Source organism: Agelaius phoeniceus, chromosome 15 (assembly GCF_051311805.1).
Source record: "Agelaius phoeniceus isolate bAgePho1 chromosome 15, bAgePho1.hap1, whole genome shotgun sequence".
NCBI classification, from domain to species: domain Eukaryota; kingdom Metazoa; phylum Chordata; class Aves; order Passeriformes; family Icteridae; genus Agelaius; species Agelaius phoeniceus.
Window position 1 is genome coordinate 6,599,804 of NC_135279.1, and position 25,480 is coordinate 6,625,283.

At 59.6% G+C, this 25,480-nt stretch overlaps 2 protein-coding genes across 3 annotated transcripts; both read right to left on the reverse strand.

The window, feature by feature from the left end:
• Positions 1 to 128: 128 nt before the first annotated feature.
• On the reverse strand, positions 129 to 7,667 carry MYOZ3 (myozenin 3). Of its 2 annotated transcripts, XM_077186404.1 has the most exons (7): positions 6,701 to 7,667; positions 5,695 to 5,781; positions 5,228 to 5,391; positions 4,914 to 4,988; positions 4,667 to 4,814; positions 4,218 to 4,389; positions 129 to 1,737 (listed from the first exon to the last, which is right to left on the reverse strand). In XM_077186404.1, exons 2-7 carry the CDS (start codon positions 5,723 to 5,725, stop codon positions 1,575 to 1,577), a joined length of 753 nt encoding a protein of 250 aa, XP_077042519.1. In that variant the 5' UTR covers positions 5,726 to 5,781; positions 6,701 to 7,667; the 3' UTR covers positions 129 to 1,574. The 2 variants fall into 2 exon arrangements, with proteins under 2 accessions (XP_077042519.1, XP_054499137.2); XM_054643162.2 differs by lacking the exon at positions 6,701 to 7,667 and having other exon boundaries at positions 5,695 to 6,386.
• A 22-nt stretch (positions 7,668 to 7,689) lies between these two features.
• On the reverse strand, positions 7,690 to 21,543 carry SYNPO (synaptopodin). The gene is made up of 3 exons (XM_054643195.2): positions 21,072 to 21,543; positions 10,444 to 12,392; positions 7,690 to 9,172 (listed from the first exon to the last, which is right to left on the reverse strand). Exons 1-3 carry the CDS (start codon positions 21,526 to 21,528, stop codon positions 8,405 to 8,407), a joined length of 3,174 nt encoding a protein of 1,057 aa, XP_054499170.2. The 5' UTR covers positions 21,529 to 21,543; the 3' UTR covers positions 7,690 to 8,404.
• Between the last annotated feature and the right edge of the window lie 3,937 nt (positions 21,544 to 25,480).

Consider the following 25,480-nt stretch of genomic DNA (forward strand, 5'->3'; position numbering starts at 1 on the left):
GGGAGAACTCACCCAGGGTGGCGTTGGACATGCTGGAGGATGAGAGAGGGCTGTGGCATTTGCACTGCTCTGGTCCAGAGTGTCTGTAGCCAGGACCTGTGAGTGCTTTAACAGATTTGGCATGCAGGAGGCTTCACATCATCCCAATTTATTTATTATTTCCAGCCAGTTACCCGGGGTGCCTAGATTCTGCAGATGCTGGACAAAGAGGAGAGAAACGGAATTGGAACAGGGCAGCAGTTAAGCATCACAGATTTATTGTTTCTAAGGAACAAACCATTTTTCTTTCCATTTGCTTGCCCCCTCCTGGTTCTGTGGGAAACAGAGTAATGAAAGCTTCCCACCTGAATGATATGTTGTGGCAGCAGAATCCCTGCGTGGGGTTTGCTCTGCACAGCGTTACAAACTTCACAAATGAGGCAGCTGCTAACTGCATTTTTACCACAATGTTTACTTACCCCATTTAACCACAGTGGTGGAAAAAGGAACTTTTATCCTGGTGCTTTTGGGAGTATAAGAAAAGGTAACGTTAAGAACCTGACAAAAGCAATTGAAGGAAGCCTGTGTTGAGTCAGAGGTTTTTGTGAATGGGGTTCCCCAGGTATTCTGGTGACTGTAGGCTGTTGTTATCTGCATGTCCCACTGTGTGTCACTGCTGGAAATGTTGGTGTAGTTGGATCCTCATTGCTGATTTTCACGTTCCCAGGGAAGCCTGTGCCTGCTCTGGAGGTACGGCCGTGCTGCTTTTCCTTCCCACTGGTGTGGAAGTTACCAGAACACCCCAGCAGCATCCTCACACTGGTGTGGTTCTGCAGGGCCTGATCATTGACCAACTACAGGAAGCAAATCTGTCATAAGTCACTCAGAGAGCCTGGATTAGATGTTCAAGCGAGACATGCAAAGAGCAGTAGGAAGGGGGAAATAGCTGCCAAGTGCTAGCCAGTAGCTTCTGGAAAACAGCACAAGTTTCCAATTCCCAGCATTCCTCTCCCCTCTATTGTGGCTGTGCTGTGTTGGTAAACAGGTAGATTCCCACTCCTTCATTTGTTCTTGTTGTCCAGCCAAGCTCAAGGTAGCTGCTTTAAACATGCCAGTGCCTCAAGTAACTTGTTTTGCTACTGCTCTCCCATTATCACCTCCTCTGCGTCCTGACTGGAATGACCAATGCAGAGTTGTCCTGAAGATGGAATTTCTCTGCAAAGGCACTCTCTGTCCAAGCAGGTCTTGTGTGCCAGTGAGGATGCAGTGAGGCAGCTTTGGGGTGTTGCAGCTGGTGTGCTGCTGTTTTCCATGAGGCAGGGAAGAGGACAGGCTGTACGGGATGTTTTGTACGGGAGCTTGCGAGGATCTGCTGGATTAACAGCAAGGACTTGGCTGGTTGGCTTGGCACTGACTGCAAGGGGAGCTCAGAATGGTCCCACACTCGAGCTCATTCAAACCCCACTCAAAGATGCTGACCCAAGCCCACCAGCTGAGCTCCCATGAAGGACACCTGCCCTCCCTCCCCTCCCCTGTGAGCGTGTCCGAGTCCAGTGAGGGATCCATCCATGGCCACGGGGAAGGGAATGCACGTCCTACAGCTCTTCGCTCTCCGGCAGGATCCGCACCCAGCCTTGGGCCACCCTGTTGAAGTTGGGCCTGTGGGAAATCACCTCCAGCACACTCAGGTTATCCAGCTCTACAGTGGGCAAGGAGAACAGCTCACCAACCAACGCCCTGTCAAATGGGGCTGGGGTCCTGCAGCACAAGGAGAAGCACACAGTCACAAGGAGAGGCTGGGCATGTTGTGAAGGTGTTGGAAAAAATAAGTTTGGATTTACTGAGCCCAGCACAATGTAGCATTCCCTGTTGCATTGCCTAACCCTCCTCTTCCTCCCCAGCACACTGTTAGAGCCCTGCCAGCCCAGTAGGGTGGTTCTCTGGTACAGAGCCCACCTCAACTCAAGCCTGCAGAGTGAGGATGTTGGGGGAATGGTTCTGCACGTGAAAGGGCTTGGACTCAGAGACCGGTGACAGTGACAAACCCCTGGTCTTGAGAGTGCCTCATCTGCATGTCCTGTGTCCTGCAGAGGGCTGGGGCTGACAGCACTGCTCAGGATCACACCAGCACATGCAGCTCTATTGGCCCTGCCTCCATCCTGCCTTTTGGGACCACTCCTGAACAATGACTAACAGGAGGAGCAGTGTGGGGGCAAGAGCTGTCATCTCTTTCTGGAGAAATGTGGAAAGGGACTGGGGAAGAGTGTGCCAGCCCCCAAAAAAGCAAGAATGTTGGTTTTGGAGCAGCACATGGGGGCTGAGTTATCAGTGAGGCAAAACTGGGAATGTTTGCTTTGGGAAGCACAGCTAGAACATGAATAACGTGGCACTGTTTTGCAATAAGAGGGGAAAGGCAAATGAGACAAGTTTGTTCTAGGAACTTTCTTTTGGGAAAAGAGAGTCTTTGTCAAAGCTCGGTTTTCACTCTCTCTTAAAGCAGCACATCATAGCAAGGTGGCCCAGGTTTTTGCATCCGTCTGAATATTTTAAATTGTGGATAAATCAGCCTGCTTAAACGCAGTTGTTGTGGAGATGGTGGACTTGCCCTTGCTCTGTGACCCATGAGAGCTGTGCTGGGATTCAGCTAGCCTTAGGCAAGACCACTGGCTTTTCGATAGCCAGCTTGTTCCAAAAAGTTTGTTTCTCTGTGGCTTGGTATTTGAACTGAGAAGTGATTTAAAAGCTTGGAAAATTGTGAAAAGCCCAGTTAAAAGCAGATTGGCTTTCTGAATCTTTCTGCCTCACTGAAGAATTAGAGGAGGTGGCAAGAGGCTTGGAGTTAAATTAGCATCCATCTGTATTAAATTACAGTTGAAGACTTAAAATAGAAAGGCAGTGTGTGAGAGGGGAGAAATGGTACAGGGTAGAGTATTATTCAGAAACATGCCCTTGCTTCAGTCCCTGTCCATAAATAAATCCTGAGGCAGAAACATGGCAAAATGTTGAAAGAAAAGAGCCGAGTGTCTGGAGCAGCTCCTTGTTCTCCCCCTGCAGCACCTCCTTGGCTCAAACTCCTCAAGGAGAGCCACAGGGCAAAGCCCCAGGGCTGAGGGGGAGGAGAGCAGCAAAGGGATGGTGGTGGCCAGGCTCATCTCTGCCTTTAGGATGGTTTTTCCCACAAGGAGGGGTTGTGGTCCCCCACAGCCCCTTCTGCCAAGTGCTGAAAGCACAGCATGCCTCCAATCCAGCCCTGGGGCGGGTGCAGGGGAGCTGCTGCTGCTGCTGCTGTTGGCACATGGTCTGTGGAGACCAGTGCTGTGTCCCAGGGGGAAACTCCAGTGGGAACTTGACTTCTGGAAGGTGACTTTAGCCAGGCCACCAAAGCCAATGTAATTCCATCCTCATCACAGGGGCTTTCAGGGAGGAGGACAGCCAGGACTCTTTTTGTTGATTCCCTGGGATGATGTTCAGCTTAAAACTTCAGTTCTCCTTATTCTGCCATGGGCTGCTGATGCTTTGCTACCAGCAGATCTCCAGCTCCTGGATCCCCACTAAACTCCTTTCCAGAAAGGAGATCTCTCTTGGCAGTCTGCTCCAGGGTCCCACCCTTGACCCCAGTGTAATTTGGAGGTGTGAGGGGGCACCAGCTGTGCTCCACCAGAAGCAGCCACAGGGCAGGGAGCTTGCCAGGCTGAGCCACCAGAAACCCCCTGGCCTGGAGGCTTTGGGCTCAAGCAGGTGTTTGGAAGGAATCTGGTGACCTCTTAGCACTCTGTGGGAAGATTAACCTTATACCCCCACTGCTTCCAGCAGCTGCTTGAATACCTTAAGGAAATTAGGAAAGAGACTTGGCACTGTGTCATTCCTCCACCCAGCTCAGAGCTGTGCCCAGCTGGGAACAGGAGTGATTCCTACTCCAGGGCCACATTTGTAAGAATTGGTCCTCCCAAATTTCATCCCTGAGGTTACCAAGTGAGGTCAAGCTGCTTAAGGCTGTGTGAGCCCAGTAGTGAAGCTGAGAGGAGATCTGGGGGAGAGCTGCTGGAGGCAGGAGCCTTTGCAGAGAGCCACAGAGGAGCTCCTGAGTAGGAAAAGAGCATCCTGAGCCCTTACTGTGCCCCTCTGGGCTATAAAGAGGGCATCAATGGTTGCCTTTCCCTGGCAGGATGGTGGGTGCTCCTTGAGGCTGAAGGGCTTGGCCAAGGGCTGTTGTGGCTGGTGGTGTCTGCCCCTGTTACCTGTTGAAGCTCCTGAAGTCCCACGCAGGGGGTCTCATGGGCGGCGGGTTCTTGCTGTACACGGCATTGTCCCTGTCACCAAAGAGCTCCTGCCATGGGGACCGGTAGCCCTTGGGGATGGCAGTGGCATTGAACTTCTCATGGGGGATTTCTTTGAGGGGACTTGAGTACCCTGTGCAGGGAGAGACAGTGTGGGCTGCTGCAGGGGCCACAGGCAGGCTGAGGCAGGGGGCTGGGAACAACCTGGCCTCTGCATGGCCACAGCCTGTTACTGGGGCAGGAATGAGTATCTGCAACATATATATACTTTTTTTTTTTTTTTTTGTACATATAAAATCTCTGGGGGAGGGTTGGGCAGACCCCTGAGCAAGCAGCAGCTCACTGCCTCCAGCCCCATGTTTCTGAAATCACAGCAAAGCTGGGTTCAGGTGCAGGAAGCTTTGACTTACCTGGGGCCAGGGCACTGGGGTTCAGCACTTTGCTCATATGCAAGACCTTCTCTGACTTCTTGGGTACTTCTGGGGGGCCACCTTGGGGTGATGCTGCTACGTGGAGCTCGGAGTGATAATTCTCCTGGCCCCCAGCATTCTCACCTGCCTGTGGAAGGGAGAGTTAACAGGCACAGGGGAGCTCCCCCTGCCCCAGCTGGGACTCAGGGTGGTTGAAAGCACCTCAGAGCTTCCTCCATCTACTCACCATCTGTTCATTCACTGTTCCTTCTGGACCACCTTTCCCAGTGTGGTGGGAGCTGCCTGCCCCTTGCCCTGGGAGCTGCAGGAGACAGTGAGTGGGTGCAGAGGGGGATCAGCACCATCCCCCTCCTCTTCGGTGGATGTTGAACCCCATGTTTGCCAATCTCCATGCCCAGCCCACCAGGACATCTCTCACCTCTGCATAGCAGACAGCCAAGCATGGCTGCCCTGCAGATAGAGCACTGACCCTGCCAGGAATCAGGAATTCCTTCCCTGGAAAGGCTGCAAGGGCCAGGGAAGGGCTGTCCTCAGACCCACCTGCCTGGAGCCACTGGGATGCTCAAAGACAAAGCGCTGCACGCGCTTCTGACGCTGCTGGAAGAGCCGGGAGCCGCGGTTGTGGGGCAGGGAGAGCTCCTCGATCATCAGGTCCTGTGTTGTGCTCATCTTCTTCCCCAGGTCCAGCTGGGGCTCTGAGGAGGCTGAGAGAGCAGCTACAGCTGAGGATGCTGCAGGGTTAGGGACCCCCAAGGCAGCACAGACTGTGCATCCCCTCCTTGGGGTCTGTGTTCTGTGGCTGGGCCATTTGCCCACCCCAGGGACTGGCGTTTCCTCAGTGTGAGGAATTGCCAGGGAGCTCCAGAGGTTCAAGCAGCCTCTCCCACCCTGTGCATGGACTATTCCAGCAAAAACAGGGCAAGAGGCCTCAACCAGAGCTGGGTCTGGCCCCTAGGCAGGGAAGGCAGCACTGTCCTGGGGCTGGTGACACACTTGCACCCCCTTACCATCTTCAGGGCCCGGTCTCATGATGGCCATCACTTGCTGCTGTGCTCCTGGAGCAGCTCTGTGGGAGGGGGATGGATCCTGTCAGGCTGGAAGAGAAAGGCACTCCAGGAGTGACACCAAACATGGGCACATGTCAGCCCCAGGCATGCCCCAGAGAGATGCTGGGATTCAACTGAGCAACTTTCCTGTTCAGCATCATCCCCAAGCATCTCCCCTGTTCAGCATCACCCCATAGCATCTCCTTGCACCACTCTCTGTCGCCTTCAACAGACATAGAGAATGTTCAAATCACACTGCCCCTCAGCCCCTGCCTGTTCTTTTTCCTCTCTACCTTTCTTTAGGGCAGAAACTGTCCTTGTCCCTGTCTTTGCCCACAGAGAGCTGTTGTCCTTGTGCCCCAAGTGCCCTCGGAGCAGCAGGTGCTGGCCGGGCAGGGGCCCTGGCTACTGCCCCCCCAGCACCTCCGCCTTAGCAGAGCTATTTTCAGCTGCTGGCTCCCGGGGTGCAGGAGCTGCAGTCCTGAACCTGCAGGGAGCTGGTGAGCCCAGCCAGCAGCAAGAGTCATGGCACCACTCAGCTGGGTTGCTCCAATGTGGAGAGGTGACTGGAAACCAGCTCCAGTGTGAGCCCCCTGAGCTGCCCACCTGCAGCAGAGCCCTCCTGTGCTGCTGGGACACTCGGCTCCCCAGGTGCTGTTCCACCCTGTTTGGTGCCTCTGGCACCCCTCAGCTCGGGCTGATGCAGGGCAGCTTCCCCTGAGGGCCCTGCAGTGCTGGGGTTCCTGTGGGGCTGGGGTGCCTGGCACAGCTCCCTGCCAGCTCTGAGCTCAGCATTGACCACCCACACAACGAGCCAGGGACCTGCGCCCCATCCTTCCCTCTGCCCCCCTCCAGGGAGACGGTACCCTGACCCCCACAGTGGTGCTGTCCCCTTTTCCAAGGACATCCCCAAGCCCTGTGCACCCACCCACCTGCTGACCCCCATGTGGGGCCTCACCTTCCCTACCTGGCCAGGGGATACCCCAGATGCTTCTGGGGCACTGAAGCTGCTTCTCCTGCTGTGGTGGGAGTGAGGCTGAAGCCAAAGTGCAGCCACCAGCACCCGGTGGCCTCTGCTGGCCCTTCCCGGCACCCTCGGGCTCCTGCTGCTCGCCCCAAGCCGTGCTGGGCTCCAGCCCAGATGCCAAGGTCCAGCCACGGGACAGAAGTTATTTCTGGCTGAGAAAGGGGGCGGAGCAGGGCTGTGACCCTTGGGGACTGCGATGCCATCACCCCAGCGTGGAACAGGTCTGACTCACAGGGATGAGGATGCCATAATCCTGGCATGGAGCAGGGCTCTGACCCTTGGGGACCAGGACGCCACAACCCAGCGTGAAGCAGGGCTGACCCACACGGGTGCAGACACTGTCACCTGGCATGGAGCTGACCCCTGGGGACATGTAGCAGCAGCAGGAGGTGGCCATGTGCCATGTGTGCCCAGGCCACCTGGGGGACAGATCAGAGCCAGCCTGGGTGGAATAACGGAGGTTTATTTCAGAACTGGGTATACAGCGGTGTGGTGAAGGCAGGCTGTGCTGGCTGCTGGAGCCAGGGTGGGAGATGTGTCCTGGGAATGGGGGGCTGTGCTCCAGGAGGGGCAGCTGCACTGTGGAGGTGCTCCAGGGATCAGGGATGGCTTCAGCAGTGTGTCCTGGGGGAAGGGAAGGGGTGATGGGCTCTGTGAATAGGAATATGCCAGAGCCCTGGCAGCCCAAACACAACCTCCTCTCCAGAGCTGGCCCAAGGTCGTGGGGACACTGACATCCTCAGAATCGCCTTCTGTGCCAACACCTTCTTCAAACCCTCTGCAACTTCTGCCATTTCCTTCAGCTCCTCCAGTTCCCCACCTGCCCTTGCTGTCACAGCACCCATTGGTTCCTGTGTGTGCCTCCATCCACCAGAGTGGGGATGGGATGTGGTGAACTTGGGTATGGGGACAGGTGAACTTGGGTGACAGGTACACGGTGGGGCTGTCCCTCTTGGTCTGGGCAGGGCAGGAGGGCACCTGTAAACAGTCCCCTTTAACATGGCAATAAATAACTTTGGCTCTTTTGCTTTCTAGGGAAAGAAGGATTTAGGAGTATTTCTTTGAGAAGGAGTCAAAAGTTTAAAAAAAAAGGCAGTGTAGAACTTGGGGGTTGGAACTAAGAATTAAATTTTCCTCTCCAAAATCTGGTTTTAATTGACACCAGCCAAATCTGGAGGCTGGGAGAGCCTGCTCATGGCATCCAATCGATGCAGCCCACCCGCAGCAGATGTGCCCCCCCAGGGAAGCAGTGACAGCCCGGGATAACACCTGGGAGCTGGGGACAAGGGCTCACGGGGCACCACCCAGCCCATCCCTTGCTGGCTGTGCAGGATGGGGCTGGCTGGCAGGCAGGGAGGGGCCGGCTCCCCCCTCTGCCTGCTGACCACGCAGTCCTGCCCCGAAAGGTTAGCGTGGTAAAAATAGAGCAGGGCCATGGGGCGGCGGGCGGGCGGGAGGCACCTGACCCCGCTGGCACACAGAGGAGTCGTGGCAGCTCCGAAGGGACGCTGTTTTTTGGGGGGGACACTGTTTTTCGGGGACCTCAGCCCCGGGGGTTGGTGCGTTCCCGGTGGGGGTTGAGCGGGGGCTTCAGCCGGGCTGACGGGAGCAGGGAGAGGGGGTTTTTGGCTGGGGCTGGCTTGTCTAGGAGGTGCAGGGAGCCCCTGAGGGCAGAGCCCCCGTCTTCAGCCGCAGGCTGCTGGTCCAGCCCCGGGGACAGAGGTTGAAGCTGTGGATTCCCGGGCTCTTGGTCCCCGAGTCTTCGGAGTCGAGGGAGACGTCCGAGTCCGTCGGGGACCGGGAGGTGCAGCGCTTGGCTGGGGAGCGCCCGCCCACCACGGGGGATGGCAGGGGGCTCTTGGGGACGGGGGACAGCCGGGCCACGGGGCAGGGAGACGCGCTGGACGGCAGCAGGAGCCGGCGGCCCTCTGCCCAGGCGGCCCGGGGCATCCCGGGGGAGGCGCAGGGCTGGGGGCTGCCTGCCCGGGGCGATCGCAGGGGGCTCCTGTGGGTGGGCGAGGGGCTGCCCAGGCTCCCCAGCGCGCTGCCCGCTGCCTGCAGCGCCGGCGCTCTCGGCCCCAGCCGGGGCGATTGGGGCAGGCGGGGGGGGCCGGCGGGGATGGGGGTGAAGGGCCGGGAGCTCTCCAGCCCCGGGGCCTTGGGAGAGGAGCTCTTCCTGCGGGCAGCGTTGATGATGTTCCTGGCCAGCCGCGCTTGCATCTGCCGGCTGGCGCGGGGCTCCGCGTCCTGCCGCAGCGGGGACAGGGACCGCTCGCTCCACGGAGGGGACGTGGGGGGCCCCTCATCCAGCTCGGGCACCGAGGCCGGGCTGGCCCAGCCGTCCAGGCTGCCCGGGCGCCGCGCCAGCCGGGGCGTCCAGGTGGGCGATGCAGGGAGGGACGAGCGCCTGTCCTGGAGAGGGACAGAGAGCAGGTTAGTGACCCCCGCTCGGGGGGGATGCAGGCACAGAGCAGGGGTACAGACGGGCACCGAGGAGGGGACAGGAGGGTGCCAAGGGAAGATTCATGCTGGCACAGCCCCACGAGAACTGGGGATGTCTCCTTGTCATTGCCCCCCTCCAAGGGGTCCCCAAAACGCATTTGACCCTGTACCCCCTCTCCCACCAAGGAGATAGGGGCAGGCTGAGCCTGCCAACAATCATTCTTGTCCAGAGTATGTCCCAGGACCTGTCATTACCCGCAGCTTCCTAAAGGCTCCCTGCGGGGGATGCTCGGAGCCCCCCTTGCACTGCCCCAGGATCCATCACCCAGCACTGCTCCCCAGGCGGCAGGAAAGAGAAGAGCCAGGTGTGACAGCGCAGAGAGTGTATTCAGAAAGAGGGGAAAAGAAAAATGCAGAAATAAAGCACAGTCAAAAGGCAACTTGGCACCATGGGGAAAGTGGCAGGAGGGCATGGGCAGAGGCACAGCTGGATGACAAGCCTTGGGCTGAGCATCACCCAGCAGCCCTGCCCTTGGCACCCTCCTCATCCCAGCACATCCCTTGCTTCCAGCCGTGCCACACGGAGCCCAGGTGGGGACAGGGACCCCGCAGGGACCCTGGGCCCGGTGCCACTGGGCTCTGCCATTGCCCAAGGGGTGCAGTTCTTCCTCCATAGTGAGGAAGCAAACGAGGACAGATCCTGAAGGAGCAACAGAAGAGCCAGCAGCAGGCACAGTGAGGCAGAAAGGCAGTGTGTCCCCTCCAGGTTTGCTTTGGTAGGAAGCTGAGAAGAGCCCAGGACAGAGGGGATGTGGAGGAGCAGGCAGAGCTCTGAGAGCTGGAAAAGCCAGAGGTGAGGAAAGGAGGGAGCCAGAGGTGAGATGCTCCATAACAGTTTCCAGGAGAGAGAAGAGCAAGAGCAGCCCTGTTGGACAGGCAGGCTCCTGCTGCCTCTTTGGGAATCCTGCACCTCTGTGCCCAGTTCCTGCTGCCTCCCCGGGACTCCTCAGCTCCTCTTGCATGGGGGCTCAGCATCGTCTGTCACCCACTGTCCCAGCGCTGCAGCCCCACATCACAACCACTTCTTTTTTCTATTTTCTTCCCCCTCCCCACAACTTTTTTTAGTGGTTGGTTTGGCTTTTGGCTCTCCCATGAGCAGTTAGTTCGGGAGGACTCAGCCTAGCACCGCTGCGTTTTTCTCTCTGCCACCACTACTTGTAGTACAAGGAAGGTTTCCACACCTGCGGCTCGATGCCGGCGTTCCTGGTGGAGTAGGAGGGCCGGGGTGCCTGGAATCCTGCCTTAGCCCGCGGCGGCAGCAGGCGGCAGGGCGAGGCCAGCAGCGCCTCGGCCGGGGCTGCGGGGCTGGCTCGGCTCTCCTGAGCCAGGGGCAGAGCCCCGGCAGCGCTGGGGAAGGGGCTGGCACTGCTCTGGCCGGCGCTGGGCACCACGGGGCGATGCCAAACCGGGGAAGGAGGCAGCGGAGAGGGCGGGCAGGAGGCTTGCTGGGGATAGGGGTAGGAGTCGGGAAGAGAGGGTCTGGGTGGAGGCACCTCCTGGGGCATGGACCTTGCTGGCCCCTTGGATGGGGAGAGGATGAAGAGAGAAGACTGGAGCTGGTAAGGCTGGTGCCTGGAGATCTCCAGCTCCTTCTGGGACACCTCGTTCTCCATGAGGTTGTTGCCATACAGCGATGCAGGAGGGGTTTTGGAGGGCCTGCAGGGACTCTTGGAGGGGCGTCTGGAGACCATGGGTGACAGGTAAGCGTTGTTGTCGTACTTCCAGGAGGGAGGCAGGGACATGGTGGGTGATGGCGACCGCAGCAGCTCAGGCTGGGAGGGGGCCTCAATGATGAACTTCTCCATCCTGGATTGTCGACGGGCAAAGAGCTCGGCCCCCTTCCCTCTCGCCTCAGTGAGGATGTGGCTGGGCTGTGGTTTCTTCTTGGGCTGGATGGTGGGAGACTTGAGGCAGGAGGACCACGCTGGAGCATCCTCAGCTGGCGGGAGGTGCTGCACACCCCTGGCTGTGCTGTTGGGGACAAAGTTCGCAGCTTCAGCCCCAAGGGCAAAGGGCTCATCCTCAGCACTGGGCTCCCCCTGCTCCTTCTGCTTCTTCCTGCTGTCTGCACTCTGAACCAGGTCCAGCAGGTCGGGGTTGGGGCTCAGCTTTGGCTTCTCCAAGAAGGTGAACATGGACTTTCTGCTGGCTCTGCGTGCAGCCGACTCCTCCAGGATCCCTGTTTTGGGCAAGGGGTTTGGTCCGCTCACCCCGCAGCCCAGGAGGGGATCCGGCAGCACCTTCTGCTCCTGGCTGGGGTACAGGGCCGAGTAGGCAGGGGGGGAGCGGACACGGGTGAGGGGTGGGGGGCTGCTGAGGGTCTCTGCATAGGTTGGTGGCGGGGGCAGCTCGGGGGCGGGGGGTTCCTCGGCCGGCTGGGCACTGGCGGGGGATGCCTGGGTGCCGAAGGGTCTGGCTGTCCGGTTCTTCACGGGCTTGGGCTTGGCCAGGGTGAGATGGACCTCGTAGTACTGCCGGCCCTGTGTCCCGTTCTGCTGCCGCCCGCCTGGGGGTGCCATCCCTGTGGCTGTCCCCGCTGGCGCGCTGGGCACCTCGCCGGGCACCTCACTGGGCACCTCCCCGGGCATCTCAGCGGGAGCCTCCCCGGGCACTTTGACCTTCTTCCCCTCCTCGGGGCTCTGTGGCAGGACAAAAGCCGCCGTGTTCGGCCCCGCAGGGGCTGCTGCATTTCCGAGCCCCTCCACCCCTCTCTCCATCCCGCTGGCCGCCTGCTCCTGCACGCCGTTGGTGGCGGCCGATGCCATGTTCTCCTTCAGGTAAACGCTGAGTGGGACCTGCTGGGCTTCAGCAGGAAGCTCCTGGCACGGGGAGGCGTTTGCCAGCATCCCTTCTCCTGGGTTGCCAGGCTGGCCGGGCTCCGGCTGCATGCCCTGCCCCTGGCTGTGCTCCATGGCTCCTTGGTGAGGCCGGGGCTCAGGGGGGCTCAGCGGCTGCCCCCCGCCATGCCCGGCCCCCGTGAGCCCCTCGACGCGCTGCCGGCGCCGGTGGAACAGCAGCACGCCCTTGGAGCTGGGGCCGGGCGCCGTGGTGAGCTGAGCCGCGATCCTCTGGCTCCGCGCCTTCGCCTCCTTCAGCTCCTTCTCCGAGAGGCTGGCGCTGCGAGAGAGACCTGGGCACAGAGGAGAGGGGCATTAAGGCTCTCAGAGGGAATGTGGGGTGGCATCCTCCCCGCCCAGGACTGGCAGCCCTTCCTCCGGGTATCCCCCGGCATCCCGACTCTTCCCTGGCAGCGGGGAGATGCGCTGGGGCTGGGATACACGGTCCGGGCACAGCGGGGACCCAGCACAGGCATCACAGAGATGCTGGGACAGATGGGAAGGCTCAGGGGATGCCTAGTGACACTCAGGACCTTTCCACCACCCCAGCCCGTGTTTCGGCTGGGTTCTGCGCACCCACCGCGCTGACCACATGGGAAAGGAATTTCTCGGAGCGGGTCTCGGGTTGCAGCTCCCATGGCTTCGGCCCCGGCTCACTCAGGCAGTGGCGGGGAAGAGGCCAGCGGGTGTCCCCCAGCCCCTCGCCCCGAATCCCGGCACGCTCAGCCCCGAGCGGGCAGGACACAAAGCCGGGGGAGATGCCAGCCCACCCCGACCGCACAGCAAGGCCGGCGGGCAGCCCTGGCGGGGGACTCATGTGCGGAGCAACACGAGATGGCAGCAGCCGACAGAGGCTGTGCAGATCCTGCCCAGCCGGACACAGACACGGACACAGCGAGGAGCCACCCTAAAAGCGATGTGCTAAAAGCCTGGCCCGAGCCCCGCGGCGAGCAGCCCGGTGCCGCTGGGCTCCTCCTGTGCCGGACAAAGGTCAAGGCACCAGCCCTTCCCTGAGACCGAGAGGATGTGGAGCTGCCGGGAATGCATTTTCTCAGCGTGAGCCATTTCCTATGAGCTTGGCCCCCCCGAAAGCGCCCGTGGGAAGGGCAGTGCCCCCCACCCTGCCGAGGCCACTGTTGGGCACAGACACCATCGGCATCAGCCCCGCACCCAGCAAGGGTGCAGCCCCTCTCCAAAGGCACTGCCAGGACGGCTCTGACGGTGTCTCTGCTCTGCTTTGGCCCCAGCAGGAAGGTGGGTGGCCAAGGCAGCCCGCTCCCAGCCCTGCTCTTCTTTCCTTCCCATCCCATCCCTTCCCGTCTTCCTTTCCTTCAATGTGTTCCTCATTTTCTTGCCTTCTGTGCTGCTTGGGACTCTTCCAGGATATTTTCAGCAGTGGCTCAGCCTACCAGCGAGGGAAAGGGATGGATGACTAAGCCAAACCCTTCCAGCAAGCCCACGGTTAGCAGGAGGGCTGCTGGAAGCCGGGCAACTCCTGTTCCTCACCCTTCATCCCTCCTGCCTCCCTCAGCACCCGGCAAGTCCTTGCACACAGCTCAGGTGTGCAGGATGCCCTGCATGAAGTCTTCAGCAGGGTTTTATCTGGGCAGGGGGCAGAGATGCCAGTGGAAACTCGCCTGCAGACGTCGGCAGCGGCGTCGCCGGCGGTCAGAGTCCCCCGTTAGCGCCCAGCATTGTTTTACGCCCCATTTCTGTTTGCTTTGGCGGCGGCACAGAGCGGGGCCGCTGCTTCCTCCGGCCGGGCTGGCTGGAGGGCGGCCAGCACCGCGGCTCCCGCTCCACGGGGTCACCCTCGCCGCCTTTATCTCCGAAACGGAGGAGAAACGCGGCCAAGGAGCCGTCGAGAAAGAAGCCACAGGCTCCAGATGTCTGCGGGTTCCGTGCTCCGAGCGGAGCATCCATCCCCGCTTCCTCCTTAGGCGGCCGGGGCTGCCTAAGAAGCCGAGCTCTCGGCGGAGCCATTTCGCAGCCTCTTGCTCTTGCTACTGCCTTTTAACAGCAAACGAGGGGCCCTGGGGGATCTCCTCCGTGCTGGAGGGATGACTCAGCTCTTGGCCAGCCCGTTCCTGCTTGCACTAGCCGCCAGATACGCTCCCACGTAGCGGGGACCAATACCGGGATTCGCCCGCAGGGATTTTGCCCCGGGTGTCTCCAGGGCATTGCTCCGGGCCAGGGTGTGCTGCAGGGTGGACTCCACCACCTAAAATCCCCTACCTGGAATCCATTTCCATCCACACCCATCCCCTCCAGTCTCCCAGCAGCCCCCTGCCCACCCAGCGCCGCCCATTCCTGGGCTGGTGCACCTGGGCGCACTGGAAATGAATCCCTCAGGATACTGCTTGGGATGCTGAGGGTAAGAATTGCTCTTCACATCCGATTTTTGTGACACAGATGAAGAGCCCTGAAGGCTCTGGCAGTCCAGAGGAAATTGCTGCAGCCTGAGCCATGGGCTGAGGTTATTCACCCAGTGCTAGAGCCTTTATCCATGTGCCATGGTGTCTGGAGGGATTCTGTCATCTGGGGCAGCTTCTACACCACACACTCCCCTCCCAGCCACAGGGAACATTCCTTCATCCTTCCCTGCCATCTCCTGCCAGCCCCGGGGGGGGCTCAGGTTGGTCCCCAGCCCCAGGCAGGCAGGAGGGAATGCACTGAGAATGTCCAGGTGCTGAGGAGAAGGAAAAGGGGTGTGGGGCTCAAGGCAGCCAAAGCCAGGCAGGAAGGAGTGAAAGTAAAATTACTCCATGTGTCCAAGGGCACTGGGAACTGGTTTCCACCCATTATCCTGACCCAGTCCAAAATCCAACAGGTGACAGCTCCTATTTTCCTTCCTTCCTTCCTTCCTTCCTTCCTTCCTTCCTTCCTTCCTTCCTTCCTTCCTTCCTTCCTTCCTTCCTTCCTTCCTTCCTTCCTTCCTTCCTTCCTTCCTTCCTTCCTTCCTTCCTTCCTTCCTTCCTTCCTTCCTTCCTTCCTTCCTTCCTTCCTTCCTTCCTTCCTTCCTTCCTTCCTTCCTTCCTTCCTTCCTTCCTTCCTTCCTTCCTTCCTTCCTTCCTTCCTTCCTTCCTTCCTTCCTTCCTTCCTTCCTTCCTTCCTTCCTTCCTTCCTTCCTTCCTTCCTTCCTTCCCATCTCCCCTCTCCAAATATTCCATCTTTTTCCAGGACAATGACCTCCACCAGCCCTCTCCACTGCCCTGTGCCCTCCCTGAGTCTCTCTTGGTCCAGGGATGCTGCAGGAGGTGCTCCCTGTGCATCCTGTGCCCCATGGAACTGCCAGAGTCCTGGCACACAGAGCAGCTCCAGGTGCTATTCTGCTTTAACACTCCAGTTCTGGCCACAGGAGCCTATAGATCTCTATCTAGAGATTTATAGATCTTTAGATTTATAGATCTCTATCTATAGATTCATAGATCTCTATCTATAGATTTATAGGCAGTTGCTCTGTAGGTTTTCCATTGCTCCAGGGGTGACTTCCTGAACATCCCCCAAGTTCAGGGCTTAACAGCTTCTCTGTGAGCTGTCAGCCACCCTTCCCACAGCATGTGCAGTGCTCTCTCCTCCAGAGAGAGGATGACGAAGGTGATGAAAGGCATTTTTGTTACTCTCACTTCCTGGACAGATGGGGGGGAAAAATTTCTTCCATCTCAGCTTTCCATGCAAAGGATGGATCCCCCTGAAGAGTGCTAAAGCAGGATGTCTGAAGCCCAGCCAGGAAAGGCTGGAATCACCATCTGACCCCAAATGGAGGTGAAGGATGTTTCAGACATGGCCTGTCACCCATCCTGCCCTAAGGTGAACTCCAAGAGCTGAAATGGGATGAAGATTTGGCCTTAAATTGCAGTTTCACTGAACTGACAAATTCAGTGAAAGCTGATGATCCTGACATGGCTGGGATATCACAGGAAGGAAAAACAGAGACTTGGAAGCTGTGCCTGGTGAGAAGTCCTTGTAGACAGAAGTCAAGAGGTACCCAGGCCTTAATGGGACCTGCAGGGTGCCACAGGTCATGTGAAATCTCAGAGTCAGAGCTGGCAGGTGACTCCAAAGTCTTCAGTTTGGGCTCTGTCCCTGGCCTGCTCCAAGTGTGGATGCTCAGCCATCCTGGGGCTGCTGCCCAGCTTGGCCATGCTCAGGGTGTCCTACCAGACCACCCCTGGACACAGCACCCACCATCCACAACCAGCAGGCACTTTTCCCCATTTCCAAACATTTCTTGGACTTCTGTGGTCAACCCAAACGGTGCCTCTTGCTGGTAAAATCCCACTGGCAAAACCAAGAGCGAAACCAAGACAAACCCCATTTCCAGAGGGACACGCTCTGTGCCACCTGACACGAGCCCCAGTGCACATCCACAGCCAGCAACGCTGGGGAGAGGAGATCCAATGTTTTCACCCAAACATTGAGGACTTTGGCCACTGAGGAAATGTAAGCAGGTTTTTTGGCAGAGCAGCAATCTGGCCCCTTGCCCCAGCTACAGCTGTGCAGGATTTTTTGCAACGCTTACCAACTCACCCACATTTCAGTCTGTGCACACATTCCCCTCCAGCTCCCAGTTATCCCAAATAATCTGCAGCTAGGAAAACACAGAGGGTAGCACAGACAGGCAGCTGAGCTAGCTAGAAACGGATATGATTCAAACATATGGATAGAAAGATGACAATTTTCTGCCTCATTCCCAGCTTCCAGCCTTCCTATGCCCCAGATACAAAACCTCCATGAGGTTCTCATCCCTGCTGGCCCTGCAGCCCCAAAAAGATCTGGCTCAGGGGGTGGGTGCAGTGGTGGGATCAACCTCTCCTGCCTGGCAGACACTCTGTGCTGGCCCTCTCCACACGGGCGCCTTTGCCAGTGACAAAATGTGGCACAGCGAGAAAATTCGTTGCGCTTGCAAGTTCTGCCTGTGCTCTGTTCGCAGGGGCTTTGCTGGATTTGGAGCTGTTTGCCTCCCCAGCCGTGGCTGGCACTCAGCACCCAAATCCTGCTGAAATGGCCCCACAGTCTCCAAGCAGCAAGGGCTGGGGCACCCAATTCCCACACAGGGGGAGGAGATGGGGGTGGTGGGGATTGAGTGGGGGCTCTCTGTCCATCCCCAGTTCCTGGGGGATGCAGTGAGCAGCCCCAGCCCTACATGTGTCCACACTGGGCAAGAAGAAGCTGTTGCCATCACACAGGTGGAGGCAGCACCTTCCCCAGCTGGCTAAAATCAAGCTTTTATCTTGGAAAAGGCAGCTGGAGCCGGGCAGACGTCCCGCAGACAGCCCTGCCATCCATCCACCCCGAGGGCAGCAGAACCAGCCCGTCCCACGGCCGGCCGGGTACCACGGGCGCTCCATCCATCCTGCCTGGGAAGTGCGCCCCAGCCCCGCTGTGCCCAAAGCCGCTGGAGCTCTCTGTGACCCGTCCCGGGCTGCGAGGTCCCGGGGCAGCCCCGCCGGGCCGGTGCCCCGAGAAGGTCAAACTGCTCCGAGTGTCCCTGCGGGGTGGGCAGAGCGGGGAGGGCGGCGGAACGGAGCGGGGCCTTTGCCTGTCCCTTGCACAACCCGTAAAGGATCCATCCTGCTGCCTGCCAAGCCCAGGGCCAGACCTCGTGTCCCCAGCATGGGTGGCACGGCCAGGGGAGGTCACGTCCCTGACGCAGCGGACAGGGGACATGGCCTGGGAAGGAGTTCCGCGGAGCTGCCAGGTGTGCGACCCTGCGAGCCCCGAGGGGGACCCCCAGGTCCCTCCGCGTCCCCGCCGTGTGTCCCCGCCGTGCCTCCCACACCCCCATCGGACACCCGGGTGCCGGCGGAGGGAAGCGACACCTGCCCCGCTCATTCCTGGGGACAAACCCCGCTCAGCCCCGGTTGTGTGCGCCCATCGCCCACCCTTCGCCCACCATGGCACCCACGGCACATCTGGGCATGCACTCCCGTCCCCTCCATGCACCCCGGACCCCCTGCGCGCTGCCATCCCCCGGACACCCCGGACACCCCCAGCCCCTCTGCGTGCCCGCAGCCTCCTTGCCCTGTCCCTTCTGCAGCGGCACCTCCCGCCCGCCGCCCGGAGCCCCCCGGTCGCTGCCCCCGTACCCCTCCAGCCCCACCGTACCCGCCGTGCCGGGTGCCGGTGCCGCCTCCCCGCGCAGCCCGACTGCACCGGGGAGGAGGCGGCGGGCAGGAAAGTTGCGGCAGCTCCGCCCTCGGAGCGGGCCCGGGGGGGCGGCGGGCGGGGGCCGGCCCGGGGGGGTGGCCCCTGCCCCTGCCCGCCCCGACAGACCGACAGACCGAGAGACCGACAGGACCGGACGGGTCCCCCCGCCCGGCCACTCTGGCAGCCGCCCCGCCGCCCCCGATGTTCCTGCTCCGCTGCTTCTCTATCTACATCTGGGTCTCGTCCCGGCGGGGTCTGCCCTGAGCCCGCTGCGGGGGCGGGGAGAAGCCTGGGCATCCCCTTCCCCAGCCTGGGCATCCCCTAACCCAGCCTGGGCATCCCCTTATCCCATCCTGGGGCATCCCCTAACCCAGCCTGGGCATCCCCTAACCCAGCCCGGGGCATCCCCTTATCCCATCCTGGGGCATCCCCGATCCCATCCCGGTGCATCCCTCTCTCCCAGCCCTGCACATTCCCTATAACCGTCCTGAGCACCCTCTCACCCATCCCGGGACACCCCCTTACCCAGCCCCTCACCCTTTTTCCCTCCTCCCCCCCCACAGCACCTCACGTTTCAGACGCTGCTGGGGGTGTGGAGCCTCCCCTTCCCGCAGGTTTCCTCAGTGCTAACGTTTTGAAGCACTTGGAGGGAGGCAAAAATCCAGAGACAAAACCCAGCACGGGTGTCACTGCCCTGGGGACCTCCTGGGAACAGCCCTCAATCCCCTCTGCCAGGGCTGGGCTGCTCCCAAGGGAACCCCAGACGATCCCTGGGGAGGCAGCATCATCTCCACCACCCCTCTAGGGCTGCAGAGCTCCCTGGCTGCGGGTGAGACCGGCCTCACCCCCTTCCCATGCCTGTCCACACCTCAGGATGAGCTCTTGGCTTGATTTTTTGCCTTTCTAATTTCCTTTCTTCCTGCCCCTCTGTGCTTTTTTGTGCTTTCCTGGTTTTTGAGGGAGCCTGGCGCTGGCTCTGCAGCCCCCGGGGAGTGAAACCTCCATTTATTTGCACACCAGACGGAGAAACCAGTCCTGCCTCCTGCATCTCCCAGCCTCTGCCTCTTCCCGGGGCTCCTGTGCTCCCCAGCCTGCCCTGAGAGGTGCCAGCCAGCCCGGGCTGCCGTGCTGGATGTTTGAGAGCAGCCAGCCTGGCCCTGGGCTGCTGGATGGGGACCAAAGGGGCACCTGGGACCCGCCTGGGTGGGTCCACACAGCTCAAGGTGGGGCACCCGTTTGGCTCCTGGCTCCCAGGGCCAGCCCTGCACCACTCTGGGTGTGGATGGATGTGCCCTCTTCTCCTGAAGAAGTTGGAAAAGGTGGAGGGTCCTGTAGCCCATGGCAGCTAAAGAGAAGAGGAGCAAGCCCCTGACGCCTCCCAGGGATGCTCCTGCTGCAGGAACAGCCCTAGAGCCACTTGTGAGGGCACTGCCCTTTCCTCTCACCTGCACTGCTCCAAAGCTCTGTCCCCCAGAGCTGCAGGCTTTTGGCAAGGTCCCTGCTCCCAGGACCCTCGGGGACATCCTGCCTGCAGGCTCTGGAAAGTCTGACGGGTCCTGCAGGCAGTGGCTGCTGGTGATCTCACTTGGAGGGGGAGGAAACGGGACAGACAAACTCTTTCCAACAAACCTGTTGAGTTACTTTAAAATTCCAGGCTGGCAGCAAAAGCGCTGGATGGCTGCATGGATTAGGAAAATGCTGAGCCTGGACAGAGTCAGGCCTGACCTTTCCCCACCACAGATCTGCCATCCCAGAGCAGTGAGAAATGGGAAGACTATTTGGGTCCATCTGGTTTGTGTGCTGAGCCCTGAAACACGATGCTGCTGGGGCAGCTGTGAGCCAAAGGGCTTGGCTGAGCTTCCCAGCCCGTGTCCCATCCAGGGGCCGCTGCTTTGGAGGATGCCTGACACTGCAAAAGGGCAGGGAGTGGGTTCTGCACACTGGGTTCGTGTCAAGCACCCCCAGTCGGTCCCACCCAGTCCTGGGGGCTGCCTTGGGACAGCCAGGCTCTGAGCTGAGCAGCAGCATCCCATAATGCCACCCCCCCATGGGGACAGGGACACACCTGGCACGGTGTGGCAGCTGAGATAACAGCTGGGCAGGAGCAAAATAGAAATCAGGGTGGAAGAGGGGTTTAAAAATGGGTCTAATGCCTGTAAGAGGATGGGTGCTGTGGGAGCATCTCCCACAGGGACGTGGGGCATCCCAGGCATGGCAGCAGCCCCAGGAACCCTCGGTATGAGCCTGTGGTTGTGTCACTGTGGCTGAAGGGACAGTCATGGGGGGAGGAATAGCTGTGGCACGGGGCTGTGAAGTGAGGAGATGGCAGAGAGCATTGGAGGAACCAACCAGCCTGAAATAAAGCACTTGGTTTTTAAACAGGGGCTGACAAAAATGGCCCAAAGCCATGTGAGAAACACTTGGCCATCCCAAATCGAGGGAGGAGAGGTGTCCCTGTCCCAGACAGTGCACGGGAGCTGGTTCTGATCACTCTTGGGCAGGATCCCACCAAGCCCCATGGCCAGGGTGAGGGCTGGGAACTCCATCCTGGTCATGCCCCACTGAGGGATGGGCTGAGCTCCTGCAGACAGTGGGAACCCGCCTGCTGCCTTCCCAGCCCCCTCCCGAGAAAATCCACAGATTCCTCCTTATTTTTAAGGCCAAAGAGATCATCTCAAGCTAAATTAGTCCCAGCAGCTCTGCTGGAAGCCTGGAACCTCTAACCCAGGGAAAGTCCTGCCCTGGGAAGAGCTGGGTGTTCTCACTAGGAGCACAGTAGTGCCTTTCCAGGGGGGACAGTGGCCAAAGGGGGTTTCTCTTACCTGTTTTCCTTGGCTCCAAGTCAGGGTTGATGAGAACCCGTTGGATCTTCACCACTTTCCACTCCTGGCTGGGATTGTCTGCTGTGGGGGGCAGCTCTGGGGCAGAGCCAGGGCACCTGGGGGGGGCTGCAGGCTCCTCTGCCAAGGCCAGGCTGCTGCCATTCAATGGGGGCTGTGGTGCATCCCCATTGAGCCCCCTGAGGTCCCCCTGGCAGCTCCCATTTGATTTCCCTCCCAGCAGTCCCGACCGTGCCTCCTGCTCTCCTGCCTCTGGAGCACCCCAGAGCTGAGGGCAGCTCTGCCCCCCTCTGCTGCCCCTCTCCTGCCAGCAGCCACTGTCCCCCTCAGGGTCCCCCTTGGCTGTCCCACGGGCACAGAGGGGCTGCTCAGCCTCGCCAGGCACAGGGCAGCCGGGCTGGGAGTGGAGGCAGAACTGCTGCAGCCTTGTCCTCAGCATCTTTCTTCACTGATTTCCTTCACTGGCACTCCACAGCCTTTCCAAACAGCTCTGCATAGCCAGGGGGGTGGATCCTCCCTCAGAGCATGGGCAGCATGAGGGAGGGCAGCCACTGCTCCTGCAGGAGGATCAGGCACGATGCCACAGGAGCAGGCAGGTTTTGGAGACCTGGATGGAGGGAAGTGTCCAGGGCAGGCAGGCCAGCAGGGACGATTTTGCATGAATTTCTCTTTTCCGGGCAGAGGACCAGCATCCAAAGACCTGTGTGAAGGGAAGGAGGAGTGTTGAGGATGCTTGTGCTTGCACTGATTTCCTATGGTCACAGAGCAGCTCCCAGCAACCCCAACCTGAACTCCAGCTCCAGCACCACTTGCCATGAGGAAGAACCCCCTGAGATGCAATTTGGAAATGCCCCAACCCCACCACCGTGCTGGCCACCCCATGTCCATCCATCCTCACCCTGGGGACAGCACCCTGTGCCCGGCTCCCCTCACTCTGTCAGACCAGATGTGGCACCCCTGCCAGTGCTCAGCACTGTGGCACCACTGCTCTGCAGCTGGGAGTGTCCAGCCAAGAACCAAACCCCTGAGGATGTTGCTCAGGGTTATCAGGAACAAAAAAGGGAAAATTTCCAGCACACAGCTAAACTGTGTTTAACCATTGAGTGACTCATGCGGCGTCAGGACAAGCGCAGACAGAGCCACTTCCCTCCTGCCAGGCACAAATCCTGCTGGGATGACGGAGCCAAGCCCCAACACAGAGGAGTTATCAGCTGGGAGAGGGGGATGTCATCTCTCCCAGAACAGGATATGGGCAGCAGTGCACGGAAATTCCTGTGAGCCCTCTCACACAGCATCACCCAGCCCTGCTCAGGGCAAGGCTGGTCCTGGGAAGCACCTCCTGGGAGATCCACAGCACCCAGGGCATGTGGAGCATCTTGGATTTCCCAAGCTCACAGCCAGCTGGGGAGGAAAAGGGGTTCCTGCTCATGCCACACCCCTCCCTGAGTTATTGTGAGGTTTCTCAGTGAAATAAGAAAAAGCACCAGGTCAACATTGCAGGTTAAGCTCCGGCAGGAATACACCCTGCAGCTTCCTCGGGGCTCACACAGCTTCTCTGCAAAACTTTTCCTGTCCTTAGCAAGGTTATTTTGGAAAAGAAGGCAGATTAGAAAGCAGGCGCTCGGGCATTTCCCAAACACAAGGCTGCATTTTTTGGAGAACGCCCAAAGGAAATCTTCTGCCCTTTTTGAAATCCTTCCTCTCTGCTGCAATTATTCAGCACAGATTTGCAAAGAGAACCTGAGGAGAAAATGTCAATGTTTCTCTCTGAAAAAGAAATTTCACTCTCCTCTTTACGTAATTTGGGGGATCAATAGTTGCAGGAAGCCACCCACATCTTTCCTTAGAAACATGGCAAGTTGTTGGAGCTGGAGAAAGCCAGATTATCTCAAATGAGGACAAAGAGAAAGTTGCCCAAAATAGCCCCAGCCCAGCGTGGGTGGGCAGAGAACCTCTCAGGGTGGATCTGCATCTCCCCACTCCCATTTCCTCACCCCATCCCAAGGGAGCAGGTTTCTGGGGCAGCACAACCATGTCCATCCAACACCAGAGCTGCCTTGACAGTTTGCTGGGGGAGCTGGAACTCCCTGAAAGCATCTTCCAGAGCTTCCCTTCCATGTGGGAGCGCCTTCCACGCACGGGCATCTCCTGGGAGTGACACCCACGGCCCTGGGGCTCCCCAGGCAAACCCTTCCTGCTGACACCCGGGCTGTGGTGTTCCCTGAGGACACTCTGCTGGGACAGGGCTGCCCACAGCCCCAAAATACTGAATCAGGCCTCTGCTGCCCTGCTGGGACCCGGCCTGGGCCTGGCACAGAGGTGGGGAATGGTGGCAGAGCTATGGAGAGCAGCCTCCTTCCCCCCAGGACACAGCTCCTGGGCTCTGCCAGCAGCACAGGAGGGGAATATTTATGAGTGCCATGGATCTCCAGCAGAAGCTGCTGGGCTGATCCTGCCTGTTGGAATACCAGCCAGGTAGGATGTGTGTGAATGCCTCGGATGCATCACTGTGCTGGCAATAAGAGGCAGCAACAGCAGCCATAGCCACAAAACGAGGCTGAGATAGCCCCCAGCTGCAAGCAAAGGCTGTAAAGAGGGATGAGGGTCATTTCAGACAGCATTTCAGGGGTGCAGCTCCAGAGGACGCCCAGACTGGGCAGCGGTGCCCAGCTCAGAGTCCCAAGAAGCAGCTGCTCACTGTGTCCATCTGAGAGGCTCCTCAAGCTTTGTGGAGTCCCTATGAGAAGCTGCAAAATGGTGCTGGGGAGGGAGTAACAACAACAACAACAACAACAAATCCTTCAATTCACAAAGTGTTGAAATCTGGCAGCAAGGAGATCTTTTGCTCGGCTTCTCTTCCTGCCCACTCGCTGGCGAGTGATGCACAGCCCCCCCACCTGCCTTTCTCACACCCTGACACCCTCCCCCCCCAGCTATTGAAAAAAGGAAAACTAAAGTTAACTTTCCACGTCCCACACAAATATTTTTGGCAGGCGTTGCTGGCATTCAGGCTGCTGAGCCCGGGGGAGACGGGGTCTGCTCAAAGTCTTTGTCTCCATCTGCTCCCGGCACCCGGCTGGGGGTCTGGGCTGGTCTGTCCCAGACACAGCGCAGGGGCAGGAGGAGGCACAGCTGTAAAAAACGGGGGGCACCGCCAGGACAGCCCTGGGGACCGTGAGTGACCCAGCCACGGGAGTGCCATGAAGTGCGGGGCAGATTCACACCCAAACTTTGGCTCTGTCCCCGCTTTCCCGTGTTGCTCTCAGCCACATCCCTGCCCCACGCTGGGTTTTCATCACCATGAAACGAGCCGGGAAGGGCTGTGAAAGCCGTCCCCAGCCCCGCTGGGCTCTCGGGTTTCCCGGGTCAGGCAGCGGGTCGCTGTCACTCAGGCAGGACCCTGCTGCCCAGACTTGCAGTCCCCAGCTCCGGTCACAAGATCGGCGCAGTCCCTTTCCAAAATAGCCCAGCTGCAATGAATACATCTGGGGAGCTTTACACCTCCCCTGTGCCAGCAGCTGAGTGTCCCCTCAGGGGAGCTGGGCACCTTCCTTCTCCACGTGGCGCCTTCCTCCCGTGGCCCTTTCCCCAGGAGAGGGGTGGCTGCATCGCCCGGGGCAGCCCCACATCGCTGTAAGGGAGCTCTGCCCTCTCAGCTGACACCGGAGACACCTCGGGTGTCACCAGCAGCATTTGGCTGCCCTGTACACAGCCACGCTCCCGTCTGCTGCAATCCAATATCGCTGCCGGCTCCCTGGATACCTGGCCAGGAGGGCTGAGCTGTGTGCTGGGCAAGGCACAGCCGAGCTGCCTGTGTCCCCTGCACAAGGACCCCCCTGCTAAACCCTGCAGGTGTCACCTGTGCCACATCCTTCCACGGCAGAGCCAGGCTGCTCACAGCCAGAAGGGGATGGCAGCAGGAGGGACGCAGCTGGGCTGTGCAGGATGGAGGGAGGGGGGAAAGCCTCTGGCAGGGTCCAGTGCTCAGGGAAGGGGCACAGGGAAAGAGGGATGGATGTGATTGCGTCCCTCGGCAGGACAGGGGATGCCTGCCCCCTGAGGAGCAATGGCAGGGTGGACAGGGATGGCTTCGTCCCTGCTACTGTCCCTGCAGGCACAGCAGCGTGCTGGGGAAAACAAAACCCTTTTGCAGCGCTGATTTACTACCTGACGGAAACCGGGATGGAAAAAACAACATTCCTGAACTCCTGTCCCCGTGCAACCCTTGCGATCAGCAGCACCCCGGCCGGCCGGCAGGGACACGGGCTGGACACGGGCTGGACACGGGCTGGAACCGGGATGGACACGGGCTGGGCACGGGCTGGAGCCGGGCTGGACACGGGATGGACACGGGCTGGACACGGGCTGGACACGGGATGGACACGGGATGG

What these genes read in the sequence shown, in the direction of transcription:
- SYNPO (XM_054643195.2), bottom strand. Translation starts at nt 21,528, where the DNA reads ATGCTGAGGACAAGGCTGCAGCAGTTCTGCCTCCACTCCCAGCCCGGC. An exon ending in CTTGGAGCCAAGGAAAACAG is followed by an intron (nt 12,393 to 21,071) that starts GTAAGAGAAACC and finishes CTCTGTGCCCAG; the next exon opens with GTCTCTCTCGCAGCGCCAGC. An exon ending in ACGCCGGCATCGAGCCGCAG is followed by an intron (nt 9,173 to 10,443) that starts GTGTGGAAACCT and finishes GTCCCTCTCCAG; the next exon opens with GACAGGCGCTCGTCCCTCCC.
- MYOZ3 (XM_077186404.1), bottom strand. Translation starts at nt 5,725, where the DNA reads ATGGCCATCATGAGACCGGGCCCTGAAGATG. An exon ending in CCCCAGTGCCCTGGCCCCAG is followed by an intron (nt 4,390 to 4,666) that starts GTAAGTCAAAGC and finishes CTCCCTGCACAG; the next exon opens with GGTACTCAAGTCCCCTCAAA. An exon ending in GACTTCAGGAGCTTCAACAG is followed by an intron (nt 1,738 to 4,217) that starts GTAACAGGGGCA and finishes CTTGTGCTGCAG; the next exon opens with GACCCCAGCCCCATTTGACA.